At 33.0% G+C, this 16,745-nt stretch overlaps 1 protein-coding gene and 1 pseudogene across 6 annotated transcripts in view; one reads left to right on the top strand and one right to left on the bottom strand.

The window, feature by feature from the left end:
- LOC100894379 (glycerol-3-phosphate acyltransferase 4-like) overlaps positions 1-11,924 on the top strand; it is a 37,027-nt pseudogene extending 25,103 nt beyond the window's left edge. The window contains exon 10 of the transcript XR_013525627.1: positions 8,274-11,924. The product of XR_013525627.1 is annotated as a glycerol-3-phosphate acyltransferase 4-like (transcript). The remainder of the gene's footprint in view (positions 1-8,273) is intronic.
- The window catches only part of LOC100399132 (disintegrin and metalloproteinase domain-containing protein 18), a 134,290-nt gene that overhangs the window by 10,250 nt on the left and 107,295 nt on the right, over positions 1-16,745 (bottom strand). The window contains exons 18-19 of one of the 5 annotated variants that reach the window (XM_035270358.3): positions 10,798-10,912; positions 298-1,212 (exon numbers count right to left, since the gene is read on the bottom strand). In XM_035270358.3, coding sequence (XP_035126249.2) covers positions 1,058-1,212; positions 10,798-10,912 — 270 coding nt within the window. In that variant the 3' untranslated portion in view covers positions 298-1,057. Of the gene's footprint in view, positions 1-297; positions 1,213-1,655; positions 1,776-10,313; positions 10,475-10,797; positions 10,913-16,745 lie in introns of those variants that run through there. The other 4 variants (XM_054243877.2, XM_035270360.3, XM_035270359.3 and 1 more) reach the window with 4 other exon arrangements.

Raw genomic sequence — 16,745 nt, 5'->3', positions numbered from 1 at the left:
ATCTTAGGCAAAAAGAACAAAGCTAGAGGTATTATACTTTCTGATTTCAAATTATGTTACAAAGTGACAGCAATCAAAATAGTAAAGCACTGGCATAAAAAAGACACATATATCAATGGGACAGAATAGAGGACAGAACTAAACACTTGAATACATGGTCGACACATTTTTGACAAGGATATATTTTGACAAGGAGATAAGGAACATACAACGGGGAAAGGATAATCTCTTAAATGCTGGTGAATAAATTGAATATTCACATGTAAAAGCAAGAAATTGGACATTACACACATAAATCAAATAAAGATGGACAAAATACTTTAATGTAAAGCCTGAATCTATAACACTTCTAGCAGAAAACAGAGAAAGCTCCTTGCCATTGGTCTGGGCAATGATTTTTTTGGGTATGTCACCAAAAGCACATGCAACAGAAGCAGAAATAAAGTGATTACATTAAATTAAAACGTTTTGCATAGCAAAAAAAAAATGAAATGAAAAGGCAGCCTATAGAATGAGACAAAGTATTTGCAAACTATATATTTGATAACGTATTAATATCAAAAATATGTATTGGAGGCCATACGCTGTGACTCATGTCAGTAATCCTAGCATTTTGAGAGACTGAGATGGGAGAACTGCTTGAGCTCAAGAGTTTGAGACAAGCCTAGGCAACATACAGAGATACTATCTCTACAAATATATATATTTGTATATATAAAGATCATAAAATAGTAAGTACAACCAACACCAATGTATAATTAGATCTAACTAAAAGAGCACTTGAAATAATGTACCAACTATATTCTTTACTGACCTAGTAAGTCTCTGATACAGCATAGCATACTCATTAGGAAAAGTTCTAGAACATTCAGAATTTTGGATTGCCCGATTATAATAACAAACTACTGAAAAACAAAATTATAAACATACCAGTTACACTAGATTTAAAATAGTATATTTAGAAATTAATACAACAAATGTTACATAACATGCATGACACTGGTTAATGAGTAGGATAATTTAAGGTAATATATTAATTCTATATCAGGTTTACCACTTATATTCTGTTCTCTCTGTTGGATAATTTCCTTATTTCATTTCTCTTAAAAATCACAATGATGAAAATTATGAAAAATGGCAGAAAAATGTAGAAACTCAGAATAAACCAGTTGTTCCACTGTTTATTGTAGCTTTTTTCAGTATAAAATTCATCTAGAAATGAATCATAATATAAATTAGTGGGAAGTTAGTGGATATTTAAATAAATTTATATTTTTTCACTTTAATAGTATATATGTGTATATGTAATAATTTAAGTTTTAATGTCTTGCAAGCTGATAGGAAAAAAACAGAACATTTAAGTTCATAAATGCAACCTACAGTGCCATATGTTTCATAGATTTTCTTTTTTTTTTTTTCCTGGTTTGATCTTGTTTTATTTTTATTTTCTTTTTTCTTATTGCATTTTAGGTTTTGGGGTACATGTGCAGAACGTGCAAGATGTTGCATAGGTACACACATGGCAGTGTGTTTTGCTGCCTTCCTCCTTCACCCACATTTGGCATTTCTTCCCAGGCTATCCCTCCCCAGCTCCCCCTCCCGCCGCTGTCCCTCCCCTATTACCCCCAATAGACCCCAGTGTGTAGTACCCCCTTCCCTGTGTCCATGTGTTCTCATTTTTCCTCACCCGCCTATGAGTGAGAATATGCAGTATTTCATTTTCTGTTCTTGTGTCAGTTTGCTGAGAATGATGGTCTCCATATTCATCCATGTCCCTACAAATGACACGAACTCATCATTTTGAATGCTGCATAATATTCCATGGTGTATATGTGCCACATTTTCCCAGTCCAGTCTATCATCGATGGGCATTTAGGTTGGTTCCAGGTCTTTGCTATTGTAAACAGTGCTGCAATGAACATTCGTGTGCATGTGTCCTTACAGTAGAACGATTTATAGTCCTTTGGGTATATACCCAGTAATGGGATTGCTGGGTCAAGTGGAATTTCTATTTCTAAGGCCTTGAGGAATCGCCACACTGTCTTCTACAATGGTTGAACTAATTTACACTCCCACCAACAGTGTAAAAGTTCCTATTTCTCCACATCCTCTCCAGCATCTGTTGTCTCCAGATTTTTTAATGATCGCCATTCTAACTGGTGTGAGATGGTGTTTCATAGATTTTCTATTTGTTTACACATATTTATTTAAATATTAATCTGCTATATACATGTTTAGAATGCTGTTTGCTGCATTCAACTTATTTGTAACATCAAACATTTAAAAGTTAATATAGTAATAGGGATTAAGTTACAATTTTTAAAAATGTATACTTTGAGAAACCACCATCCCATTCCCTTGCTAAATCAGTTTTTCCTCAGAGAAAACCAATTTTAAATGACTAACTTGTCTCCATCTAGTGTTTATATTCTATACATGTAAAGAAAATTCCTATTTATACCTACAATTGTATCTGCATCAATATCTATGCAGCTATACATAACATGTACATCTGTGTGTATATGAGTATGTGTATATCTTTCCACTCATTGACATTCTATAAGCATAGTATTTCCTTTGGGTTGTTTTTATACTTAAAAAAATTGACTTACCATATAATTCTGAAAACTATACAATATATAAATATATTAGTAAAGTTAGCAATGAGTTAACTAAATGAATACCCACATACCCGCTCTCCAGGTCTCAAAAAACTGTCTTTTGATTTTCACTATAGACAAAGTCTATATAATGCTAAAAGATTCAATGCACTAGAAAGGTTTGACATCTGAGCACCCAACATCCGAGCACATAAGTATGTAAAACCATGACCGAACTAGAGGAAGAAATAGAGAGCAATACAATGATGGTAGGAGACTTCAATGTCACATGTTCGATAATGTAAAGAACATCCCAAAAGAAGATCAATAAGAAAACAGAATTTGAATCATACTAAACACCAAATGGAACTAACATACATACACGGAATATTCCACTCAACAGCAGCCGAATGCATATTGCTTTCAAGTTCCCACAGTTCTTTCTCCAGGATAAATCAAATGTTAGATCATTAAAATAAAAGTTAACAAATTTTTAAAAGATTGAAATCAGAGTATGTATCTTCTCAGATCACAAGGGACGAAACTAAACAATTGCAGAAGGAAAACTGAAAAATTTGCAGTATGAGAGAATTAATACACTAGTGAACAATCTTTGTGTCAAAGAAGAAATCAAAATGGAAATTAAATACCTCAAGACAACTGAATATGAATATGCAACATGCCAGAAATTATTGGCTGCAGCAAAATTGGCACTAACAGGGAGGTTCATGGTGATTAACACTTGCATTTAAAAAGAGAGAGATAAAGATTTCAAATAAACTACCTAACATTACACTTCAAGGAACTAGAAAAAGAAAAATGAACTTAGCCCAAAATTAGTAGAAGAAAAAAAATTGTAAGTATTAGGGCAGAAGTAAATGAAATAGAAAATAGAAAACAAACAAAGATCAGTGACACTAAGAGGTGTTTTTAAAATGGTAAAAAAAATCGATAAAATATCTAAAAAATAGAAAATGCAAATAAATAAAATCAGGAATGAAAGGAGAGACATAAAAACTGAAAAGTTATGAGACATTCCTGAGAGATATTGATCCGTAGTTTTCCTCGCTTGTGAAGTCTCCTGGTTTTGCTATTGGGGGTAATGCTGGCATCATAGGATGAGTTAGGAAGTAGCACCTCTGCTTCATTTCCTTAAAGGTATTGCAGAGAATTAGTGTAATTTCTTACTTAAATGATTGGTCATATTTACTGGTGACTATATCTGGGCCTGAGAGCTTATTTAATAGAAGGTTTTTAATTATTGAATTAATTCTTTTTGTACATGTAGGCCTATTAGGATTATCTGTTTCATCTTGTGTGAATTTTGTTTTGTATCTTTTAATTAATTTCTTTAATGAAGATTATAAAATTTGTGAGTATATGGTTATTCACAATATTTCTCGGTTATCACTTACATGTTCATTTGAGCAGCAGTTAGCTTTCTTTCATTTTCATACTAATAAGTTATGTCTTTTTTCCATTTTTCTTAGTATGGCCAGAGGTTAATCAATATAACTGATTTTTTTTTTTTTAAAAGATGGGGTTTCACCATGATGGCCAGGCTGGTCTTGAACTCCTGACCTCAGGTGATCCACCTACCTCGGCCTCCCAAAGTGCTAGGATTACAGGCATGAGCCACCATGCCAGGCCTATAATTGATATTTTCAAATCACCAGTCTTTCATTGATTTTCCTTTATTGATTTGCTTTTTTCCCCTATTTTATTGATATTTATTGTACTGTTTTCCTTGTTTACTTTGGATTTAGTTTAACTTTCTTTCCCTAGTTTGCTAAGATGAAAGCTCAAATTTCTGACTTTAGATATGATATAAATTTTTCTGTAAGTTTTGCTTTTGATGAATCCCACAAATTTTGATAAGTTGTATTTCATTTTTATTCAGTTCAAAATGATTTTAAACTTTCTCTTGAGACTACTTTAACCCATGTGTTATTTGTGAATTTGTTATTTAATCTCCAAGTATTCAGGGCTTTACAGTTTTCTTTTTATTACTGATTTCTAGTTCAATTTCATTTTTGTTTCAGAACATACATAGTAGAGTTTCGTTGCTTTAGACTTGTTAAGGTACACTGTAAGAGAGAATTTGATCTACAATAGAGAATGTTCTATGTGGTCTTGAGAATAATGTTTAGTCTGGTCTCATTGTACGGAATATTTTCTAAGTATAACTAGATCAAGTTGATTGATCATTGTCTTAAGGTCAATTATACACAGTAAGTCCTCACCTAACCTTGTCTGCAAGTTCTTGGAAAATGTAACTTTAAGTGAAACAATATGAGCAGGTCCTCAAGGAAAAAAATCTTTTTTTTCAACAATATTTTATTATAACATTGATGAAAAAAGATGGTTTCATTGTATATAGTTTCATTTCAAGTTCTTCACAGTTTTGAAGAACTTGACCATATTAAGTGAGGACTTACTATACTTACTGATTTTCTATATGCTGTTGTGTCAGTTACTAGTAGAAAGGAGTTAGACTAGTCAACTATAATAGTGGATTTTTATATTTATCCTAGAAGTTCTTTCAGATTTTGCCTCATTTTTTTTGACACTGGTGATACACACACACACACACACACACACACACATACACATACACATTTTGTTTTCTTTAAGACTTGCTCCCCTTATTATAAAACATCACTCTTTATTCTATATGTTTCATTGCTTTGATGTTGACTTCATCTGAAGTTACTACAGATTATCAAGCTTTCTATTAGTTAGTATTATCATGGTATATCTTTCTCCCATCTCTTTACTTTTAATTTACCTGTGTCTTTACATTTAAAGTGTGTTTCTTGTAGACAACATAGAGTTTGGTCTTGTTTATTTAATTTTTTCTAATACACTCTGACAGTCTCTGTCTTTTAAATGATTTATTTAGAATATTAACATTGAAAGTGATTGTTGATATATTTGAATTAATACCTTTTGCTTTATTGTCTTAGCCCTTTCTATTTGTTGCCATTTAAAAAAATCTCTTATCTTGCACTTTTTAAAAAATTGGCTTTCTCTGATTTCAATTGACCATTTTACATTATTCCATTTTCTCTTTATGTTGTATTCATTATAAATTTGTGTGTGTGTGCTCGGCCCAGCGTTTGGTGCCTGACTTTGTCCTGTTTGGAGTTTGTTAAGCTTCTTGGATTTGTTTATTTATGATTTTCATAAAATTTTGAAAGTTTTGGGTCATCATGTATTCAAATACTTTTTCTTTTTCTTTCTTTCATTTTTCTCTCCGTGTGGTACTCACAAAATGAGAATGTTCCACTCGATAGTGGTCTTCAGGTCTCTTGGGCCCCAATCAAATCTCTCCATTCTTTTGCTTTCTGGCCTCAGATTCAACCATTTCAATTGTTCTGCCTACAAGTTTATTGTTTCTTTTTTCTCTCTGCTCAAATCACTTTGATTGTAGTGAATTCTTTTAGTTATTGTACTATTGAACTCTAGAATTTATTCAGTTACATTTAATAATTTCTATGTCTATTGATATTCTCATTTTGTCCATACATGTTTTTCTTGATTTCTTTAGTTCTTTGTCCATGTTTTCCTTTAGGTGTCTGAGTACATTTTAAAGCCTTTGTAAGTCTGAAATTTGGGCTTCTATGGGATGATTCCTGTCAATTAATTTTGTTCCTGTGAATAGGTCATGCTTTCCTTTTTCTTTTTAAGCCTTGTGATTTTCATTGTTGTTGAAAATTGGCTATTTGACTGTTATAACTAGGAAACTCTGATTATCTCCCTGTCTGCCCTACTCAGGGTTTACCAGTTTCTTGACTTCTGAAGACTTCGTTAGTATATATTTTTTAGTGACTTTCCAGGGTATTTTTACAAAGACTGTATCTTTTGGCTTTATGGTGTGATTTTCAGAGCTTTTGTTCAGGCAATGTTTTGACAGGGATTTTTTGAAAAACAGGAGCTAAATTTTAACACTAATAGTACATAGACAAAAAACAAAGGAAACAATACAAACAAAATAACTCTATTCAGTGCAGGTTGAGTCCTGCACTGAGAACTTGGTTACACTGAGCCAGACTTTCACTGAGCATAGAAATTAGCCTTGGGTGACAGCTCATTATCTTCTTAGATATTTTCTAGCATGAATCTTTCAATAATCATGAAACTGGCTTTCTAAATTTCTCCATATATCCATGTAATTTTGAATTTTCTTGTTAAATTCCTAGTTATTTCCTGGTCTGTCATTTGTTCTCAGCGTACCTATCCTATCAGCCTAGAAGAGCAGTTAGTCTTCCATGTTCTCCTGACAACATAATTGCTGATGTAATCAACAATACTCCAACAAATCTAGTCATTCTCTTTTTCTTCTCACCCCACCCTGAAGCAGCAAAATTAATGGCTTTTACAGATAGCTTCATCCTAGTTGAACTACCATGTTGATGAAGTTAGGTCAGGCTAGTCTAAGGTAAGACATCAGTCTAAGGTAAAGAAGGCTGTTTTCATCAACAAAGAAGTAGTTTTCATCAACAAAGGTTGTTAACGTGTAGCCGTGTTAACAGAAGTAGTTTTCATGAACAAAGTTTATTGATATTTAACTTGCTTAAGGTTCACTTAGCTTCTTGGATGCAAGTACTGACTTTCTTCAACTTGTTGGGAAAATTTGGGGTCGTTATTTTTTCAAATGTCTTTTCTGTATACTCTCTCTCTCTCATTTTTATCGGAATCACCCATTAAACATATACAAGAAAAATTTATATTGTCTTAGAAACATGCAACTCATTTAATCTATTTCCCCTTTCTCAAATGTCAGAATTGTTTACTCATTGACAAATGCTTCATACAATTTTCTAGAATTATTCTGTCACAGCCAAAAAAGAAAATCCTTATGGCTTTTTCTTTTAATCTCTTTTTTTCAGAGATTATTAATAATCTCAGAGATGTTTCTGAAACACTATTGCCTACAGAAGTTATCTCCAGTGTTTTTATCTCATCTCACTCTACACAATTGTATCATTTCATGAGTTACTTTATCTAAACACCTATAAACTAAGTATGACTATTTCCCAATGCTCCTAATGATACCACTATCAAACGCCCAATGATATTGTCAAATTAATCTTCCCACAGATAACTTCCATATATCCAAACGTAAATGCATTATCTTCATGCTCTGTTCATCCTCTGATAATTTCATGCAAATTTTTATAACTGTCCATATATAAAACACATTGATCATCATGCCTTTATTCATTGTTATTCACAAAAATTGATACTATGTAGCAACTTTTTTTCCCCCTTTTATTGTCTACTTTGGGACCTTAAGTTAAGGTTACTGATTTCTCAGCAATTTGCATTCCTTAAGACTTATATCACCAAACCTATTTCCCTCATTGCTGCTTGGGTGGACTTTATAAAATGTGAATCTCAATTTTGTTGCCTCACCAGAAACCCAATAACATGTTTGTGGAGGAAATGTGTGAATGAATGAATAGCTGAATCAATAAGTAGTTTATGATACTGACAGGGACAGGGGCAGAAAAATTCTAGGCAGAAAATGTTAATTGGCCCTAACTAAGGCCAACTCTCAAGCTGAAAAGCTTGAGATTGCAGCCCAAAGTGAGAACTTTTCCCGGTTGAATGCTGCCTATTCCTAAACCACCCATATTCCCATCCCACCCCCATCCTGTGCCTATAAAGACCCCAGACTCAGCTGGCAGAGAGGAGAAGCAGCCGGACATCAGAGAATGTGGCTAGACATTGAAGAGAAGTGACTTGACTTCAGAAGGAAACTTGACTGCATCACTTTAGAGAAGAATCTGGCCAGAGACAGCTGGACTTCAGGGGAAGATTATCTTCTCACCTTGGCCCCTTTTCAGCTGCCCTTTCCACTGAGAGCCACTTTCATCAGCAATAAAATCTCCTACATTTACCATATTTCAATTCATTCACATGACTTCATTTTTACTGGACACTAGACAAGAGCTCAGGAGCCATGAGTGTGGGTGCAAAAGGCTGTCACACTGGCCCTCTGCCCTTGCTAGTGGAGAGCAACCACCTCACACAAAAAGGCAGAGGGTCCACTTATCTGTTCATACCTAAGCTGTCTGCAGATGGCAGAGCTAAAAAAGCATGGCAACATGCCCTCTGGAGCTTCAAGGGTCACTGGAATCCCTCCAGATGCTGCTGCAGGGCCCACACCAAGTTTGCTTCTGTCGATGCTCAAAGTGTTCCCCCTGGTTCCTGCACCCACTTGCCTGTGCTCTCCCTCCTTCAAGGGTTGGAATACATAAGGTCCCAGTGAGTGGATTTTGCCCCTGCTGGCACTGAATCAGCCAGCTGGTTCCAGTGCTCATGTACTCCACTTCTCACCCCATTAACTCACACACTCCCTCCTGCAAGGAGTTGAGAACTGCAGGTTGTGTAAATGAGGCACCCCTGTCACAAGTCCCATGAAGGTGTCAAAGGAAATATCCTGCTTCAATATTGCCTTCATTTATAGAAACAAGTAAAGTATAAATATGTATGCCATCACTCAAAATGTGATTGATTTACTGTTATTTCTTTACAAATATGCATTTATATTTGGCCATGTTTTTCCAAAGTTCATTGAGAATAAACACTTATGGTACAGTTTTTTTTTAACAGCCAACAGAGTTTGTAACAATATGGAATGAAAATCTTTCATGTAGTTTTTATTCTTCTATATGTAAATTTTCAAAAATTTATTTAATGACATTCGTTGAAACTTACTCGTACTGTTTTGTAACTTGAGTTAATTAAAGCACAATATCTCTGAGAATATCTGGTTATAGATATTGTGTAAGATCACCAGAGTCATTCCCCCTTAGCTACAGTTTTGGTTGCACAGTAACAACTGTGGTCAACCACTGTCTGAAAATATTAAATGAAAAATTCCAGTAACCAACAATTCATAAGTTTTAAACTGCATGCTGTTCTTGGTGGCATGATTAAATCCTCCATCATTCCTTTCTGCCTCACCAGAACGTGAATCATTCCCAGGTCCAGTTAATTCATGCTCTATATACTACCTGGCCATTAGTCACTTAGCCATCTTAATTAGCAGGTTGCTTTTTATGCCATTACAGTGCTTTGTTCAAATCACCCTTATTTTACTTTATAATGATCTTAAAGGGAAAGATTAGTGCGGCCATAAATTTATATATGCCAAAGAGAAGTCAAACATTCTTTCCTTAAGGAAAAGGGTGAATACTCTTGACTTAATGAGGAAAATGTATTAATACATGCATATTCCAAATATATGTAAATAAAATATAAAGTATATGTATATTTACAAATGTATGTGTGTATTTAAATATTAAAATATGCATATTTACAAATGTCAACATTTAGCAAAATATACATACATACATATTTTCCTCAATAAAAAAAATTCATTGCTAAGATCTGTAGTTAAATCAAATCTTCAATCCATAAAATTGTAAAGAACAAGAAAGTAATCTGTACTAATTTTGCTGATGCATCTAAAACTACAAAAGTTAAGACTATAGGGGATGATAAATGCTTAGTTAAGACAGAAAAGACATTAAATTTATAAGTAGAAGACATAAACAGAAAATGTGTTCTGATTAACGGCAACATGTTGCACCAGAAAACATTTGAACCTGTAAAAATACTTCAGCATGGAATTCCCTGAAATAAATAAGCCATTTATTGCAAGTAAGAGATGGTTACACAGATTCAGGAACAGGTTTGGACTGAAAAATATAAAAATGACTGGAGAGGCTGTGTCTGCTGATGGAAAAGCAGCTGCCACATTTCCAGCAGAATTGATGTTAATCATGGAGAAAGGACATCATCCAAAGTAAGTTAACAATGGTATTGAAATCAGTCTTCTGGAAAAAGATGAACAATAGAACCTACAGTAATGGAAGTGCGAAGGAGGCGCCAGGGCATAAAACACGGAAGGACAGTTAGTTATTATTGTTACTATGCCTAATTGATGAATGAAACTTTATCACAGATATGTATATGTAGGAAAGAACATAGTACATTTAGAGGTTGGCACTATCTACAGTTTAGTTTCAGGCATCCACTGAGGGTTTTAGAATGTATCCCCCACAAATAAGAAGGGACTACGGCAATGTAAATGAAGCCACCATTCAAAATAACTTAGATTTCTTCAATTACTTTTACTTAAAATGATCTTCTATTTTTCTCTGGAAAATAAATTTCCACTTACCAGATTTCTGAAACTTTCCATCATCAATACTACCCCCTGGGGAACCAATCTGGAATTTACAATCTGGAGGCCTATGTCCAGGGAAGCATTGACAATTACCAAAATTATTACAGACCTGAAACAGAAAAATACAGAAAAATAGTTTGAGTCAGTCATCTTAGTCTTTGTATCTGATGTAAATACCTACATTTCATAGAATAATTATTTTTCTTAAGATTATTATGACTATATAATATGAGAAATAGGTTATAAAAAGTAGAGACGACATTTCACCACGTTGTCCAGGCTGGTCTCAAACTCCTGACCTCAGGGTGCCCACCTCGGCTTCCCAAAGTGTTAAGATTACAGACATGAGCCACTGTTCCCAGCCCATTTGGACATTTTCTATTCATGCACTTCAGTGTCTATACAAAATATTGTGATAAAAGAAACATCAATTGACTCGGTCACTTTAATTCTTTATCCTAGCCCCTTTTCAACATTTGACATTATTGATCAATGATGTACATTTTATTTTTAAGTGAATACATTTTCCAAAATAAAGTAACATACGTGCAAAGCAAATATTAAAAATCAACAATCAATTCGAACTTTATGATGAGCTTGCATTGCTAGAAGTTAACATTTGACAATGTTTGTATATTATTCATGCTTTTTGTATGAATATTTCAATTATTATTTTCATTTTAAAACTAAACAAATACATATTTTGCAAAATTCAAACAATAAAAGTGTATAGAACTCAAATTCCTCAGTAATGAATTAAGTCCCATTTCCAACTGTTAAAGATGTTGTGTTTCATTCATATATATCAAATGAATTTATAAATACACATACCCACATCCACAAACTCAAATAAACATACATTAATAGATTTTTGCCAAATAATATTCATAACAATATGCTATGAGCTTATTCTCATATCTGTATGTATGAAAATATCACAGGCACTTTTTAAAAAAGACTCATAATGTTCAATAGTGTGAGTATTCCCTGTAATTTTCCTAAAGATATTGTATCCTGCCCATTTATACTCATATTGCTGAGTTGTTTATACAGTTTGTTGAAATTGATTACCTCTTTTCTACATATCAAAAGAGATTTCAATAAAGTGAGTTGGAATTAAAGCCCTGAGTTCCATGAAGTAGTATTCTATTTTATATGTCCATGTTTTTGTTGTTGAATATTTAGTGTACAATATTTTAATATAAAGGTTTTAAATTAGAATCAGAATATCATATATGCATTTTTTTTGAAAGGGGGTCTCGCTTTGTTGCCCAGGCCGGTCTCGAACTCCTGGACTCAAGTAATCCTCCTGCATCAGCTTCCCAAACTGCTAGGATTACAGATGTGAGCCAGAATATCTGGCCTTATGCATCCTTTTTAACTTATTCCACAACTGTATCCTCTTCTGAATTGATTTACATTTATTTAAATACCTGAATACAACAAAGGATCTCATTGTTTTATTTTACTAACTTCAAAAGAAATAGTCAACAAGAGCAAAGCTATGCCAAATAAATAATAGAATTTTAAAATAAAGAAAATGTGATATTTTGGAGAATATGTAACAATTGGCTGTCAAATAAAAAAAAAACAGAGAAGCACAAACCTTAGACACTTGCTGGCAATAATTCTAAGAACACACATGCACAAAAGATAATCTTACCACATTCTGTACAGTGTAAAGAGACTAAATATAGCATCAGATTCCTCCCTGATAAGACTAAAAGCAACAGTATAGTACAACAGAGTTTCAAAGTTTGACGGTAAATCAAAATATGATAATTCTTAGACAAAAAAAGTGTCATTTAGGTGGAAGACCATCATTTTCACATTTTGATATCAAGATCTCTGAATGCATTTTTCTCACATATGTATTTTTCTGTATATTTTGACAAAGTGTTAATCCAGTACCCTACCCCTCCAATGAAAGCACAAGGACATGATAGAACACTTGATGTAGGATAGCAAATTTATATATATCACACTTTTAACTGTAACAATTTAAAAAACAGAATTAACATAATGCATATAATCCTTTATAATACCAGGAACTTCAAGTCCAAAATTGCCAAAAAAACACAAACGTTAGAGGTTTAGGATAAAGGGTATGTACAAGTGCAAAAATGGTCACTCCTTAATTGGATGTGCAAGGAGAAACAGGTTTTGTTTAAGCTCGGCCTAGAAATAGACAAATGAAAAGGAAACAAATGTTTAAATTTCCAGGTAACTAGGGTCCCTAGGGCCAAAACAGAAGTCACAATATAGAATTTTCTTTGTATTAGGGCAAGTCATGGCAAGATAAAAAATTAAAAATGACTTATAAAAAAATTAAAAGTATGTTGAATTTTATCAAAGTCTTTTCTGCATCTTTTGAGATAATCATGACTTTTTTATCTTTAGTTCTTTTATGTGATGCATCACATTTCTTGATTTCCGTATGTTGAACCAATCTTGCATCCTGGGGATGAAGACTATTTGATTGTGGTTGATAAGCTTTTTTGATGTGCTGCTGAATTTGGCTAGTCAGTATTTTGTTGAGGATTTTGACATCAATATTCATGCAAGATACAGGCCTGAAATTTTTGTTTTTTGTTGTATCTCTGCCAGATTTTGGTGTCAGCATGATGCTTGCCTCATATAATGAGTTACAGAGAAGTTCCTTTTCAACTTTTTGGAATAGTTTCAGTGAAAATGGTATTAGTTCTTTGTACCTCAGGTAGAATTCAACTGTGAATCTACGTAATTCTGGGCTTTTTTTTTTTTCTGGTTGGTAGGCTATTTATTACTGCTTCAATTTCAGAACTTGTTATTGGTCTGCTTAGTGATTCAATTTCTTCTTGTTTCAGTCTTGGGAGAGTGTATGTGTCCAGGAATTTATCCATATTTTTTCTAGATTTTCTAGTTTATGTGCATAGAGGGGTTTATAATATTCTCTGATGGTTGTTCGTATTTCTGTGCAGTCAGTAACAGTATCCCCTTTATCATTTCTGATTGTGTGTATTTGAATCTTCTCTTTTTTCTTCTTGGTTAGTATAGCTAGCAGTCTATTTATCTTATATATTTTTTCAAAAAATAAACTCCTTGATTGGTTAATCTTTTGAATGTTTTTGGGTGTGTCTCAATTTCCTTCAGAAAAGATTTCTGATGAAATTCAACATCGCTTCATGTTAAAAACTCTCAATAAACTGGGTATTGAAGGAACATACCTTAAAACAAAAACAAGCAATGGGAAAACGATACTCTATTCAATAAATGATGCTGAGATAACCGGCTAGCCATATGCAGAAAACTGAAACTGAACCCTTTCCTTACACCATACACAAAAACCAACTTAAGATGGACTAAAGCCATAAAAGTAAAATTGAAAACTATAAAAACCTTGGAACACAACCTAGGCAATATCATTCAGGACATAGGCACTCATGAAGATTTCATGATGCAGATGCTGAAAGCAATTGAAACAAAGTAAAAATTGACAAATGGGATATTATTAAAGAGCTTCTGTACAGCAAAAGAAGCTATCAGCAGAGTGAAAAGGCAACCTATAGAATGGGATAAATATTTACAAACTATGATTCTGACAAAAGTCTAATATCCAGATTTGATAAGGAGCTTAAACAAATTTACCAGAAAATAAACATTAAACAATAGACAAATAATATGAACAGAACGTTTTCAAAAAGAGACACAAATGCAGCCAATAGTTAAATGAAAAAAAAAAAGTCTGGCATCACTGATTATTAAAGAAATTAAAATCAAGACCACGATGAGATACCATCTCATGCCAGTCAGAATGGCTATTATTAAAAAGTAAAAAGAAGAAAACAGATGCTGGAGAGGTTGTAGAGAAACAGAAATGCTTATTGGCACGAGTGTTAATTAGTTTAGCCATTGTAGAAGACAGTGTGGCAATTCCTCAAAGACCTAAAGACAGAAATCCCATTCAACCAAGCAATCCTATTTCTGGGTATACACCCAAAGGAATAGAACTCATTCGATTATAAAGACACATGCATGCTTATGTACATTGCAGCACTATTCACAATAAAAAAGACATGGAATCAACCTAAGTGCCCATCAAGGATACATTTAATAAACAAAATGTGGTACATATACACCATGGAATACTATGCACCTATAAAAAAGAAAGAGATCATGTCCTTTGCCAGAACGTGGATAGAGCTGGAGGCCATTATCCTTGACCAACAAACACAGGAACAGAAATACCAGATACCATTCATTCTCACATATAAGTGGGAGCTAAATGATGACAACACATGGACACATAAAGGGGCACAACATACAGTGGGGCCCACCTGAGTGCAGAGATTGGGAAGAGAAGTGGATCAGAAAAATAACTAATGAATACCAGGCTTCTGTATCAGAAGCCCCCATGACACGTGTTTACCAACCTGCATATCCTTGCACATGTACCCTTGAACTTAAAATAAAGGCTAAAAATTAACTTATAATTAATTTAAAAATAAAAAAAGAAATGTTTAAATGTGAAATATAAGAAATAAGGAGCATATAATGTCAGGGACAACAACAAGCACTTAATTAATAAAATGCAGAGATTATCACAATGCATTAAAACGTGAAAATTAGGAAATAATATGTACATCAGCAAATACAAGCAAAAATATATCACAATGAACATATCAATAAATAAGAAAAATAAGCTATATCAGAAATATATTTTTAGAAAAAAATTAAAAGATGGATAAATCACTGATTTTTATATAAAATATAAGTAAACCACACTTGCATTGGAATAAATTTTAACTCACATGGAACAATAATTGGTAGGGAAAAAAAGTTAAAAATATAATCAATTATCTACATCTTATAATAACAGCAGGTCCAAATTATTAGTTTTGAGCAAAAATTTTGGAAGCAAATATATTTGCATAACTTAACCTTCTCAATCTCATATAAATAAAATATAAAAAGTGTCCCAAATCACTCTATAATCCAAATTTTTCATGTCATGTTATACTCAGAAATGAATGTCTATAATATCCCAATTAGGTAAATAAAAAGAGGGTGGGATAACTTATTTTATTAACTATTCATTAGATTACATAATTGTATAAGAGGATAAATTGCAAAATATTGGGACACATATTTGCCATTATATTTACCTAAAAGTTCTACATAGAAGACAAAATGTCATTGAGAGCATCACTTTGTAAATGTTCTCATATCAAATTCTGTGTTTACTTTGTCACACACATCCCCTGACCAAGAAATATGAATAATAAGCTCTGCAAAATTCCGAATGAGAAAACTGTTTACACAAGTAAGTGATTATAAAATGAAATTACTGTACATGCATTTAAAATTTGTGATAATTAAAATTATTCTAAGCTTCAACAGCATTCTTTTTTTATTGATAAATTTAATGTTAAAATTTCTTGTGATTATGTGATTTTTTTAAAAATCAATTTTTAATGTCATTTTCCAAGCAATGCTATATCTTTAATTTCTAGAATACACAAGCACTTTTAGAAAAATCACATTGTAGGTAATTTAAATGCTATCAAAGTGGCAAAAGTCACACACAGAGAGAATATTCTGGCCAATGCAGTCCCCCATTTCACATTGTTTTACACCCTATACTGTCTGAGTATTTAGAAAATATGTTTTTCTGTCACCTTCCTGTCTCTCTTGTTCACATACATTATACAATTAATTTCTGAGGAAAATGCACAGGTTGTTGTGTACTTCTTCGGATACCCTTAGCTCATTGGGAAAGATCAGAAATTTCAAGATTTTTCTAATCATCATTGCTGCCTACTGGGCAATAGGGTCCCATTATCACATTCTGCTCTGCTTTGTCACTCCTTGAAGATCCTGGGATGGGCTTCTCACTGCAACAATAATTACTCTATATTTTATCTCATTAACCTGTGGACCATCAGACTCAATATCTTGTGGCA

Source organism: Callithrix jacchus, chromosome 13 (assembly GCF_049354715.1).
Source record: "Callithrix jacchus isolate 240 chromosome 13, calJac240_pri, whole genome shotgun sequence".
Classification (NCBI taxonomy): Eukaryota; Metazoa; Chordata; class Mammalia; order Primates; family Cebidae; genus Callithrix; species Callithrix jacchus.
Note: the sequence above shows the minus strand (reverse complement) of the source record. Positions and strands in the feature narration are given on the sequence as shown.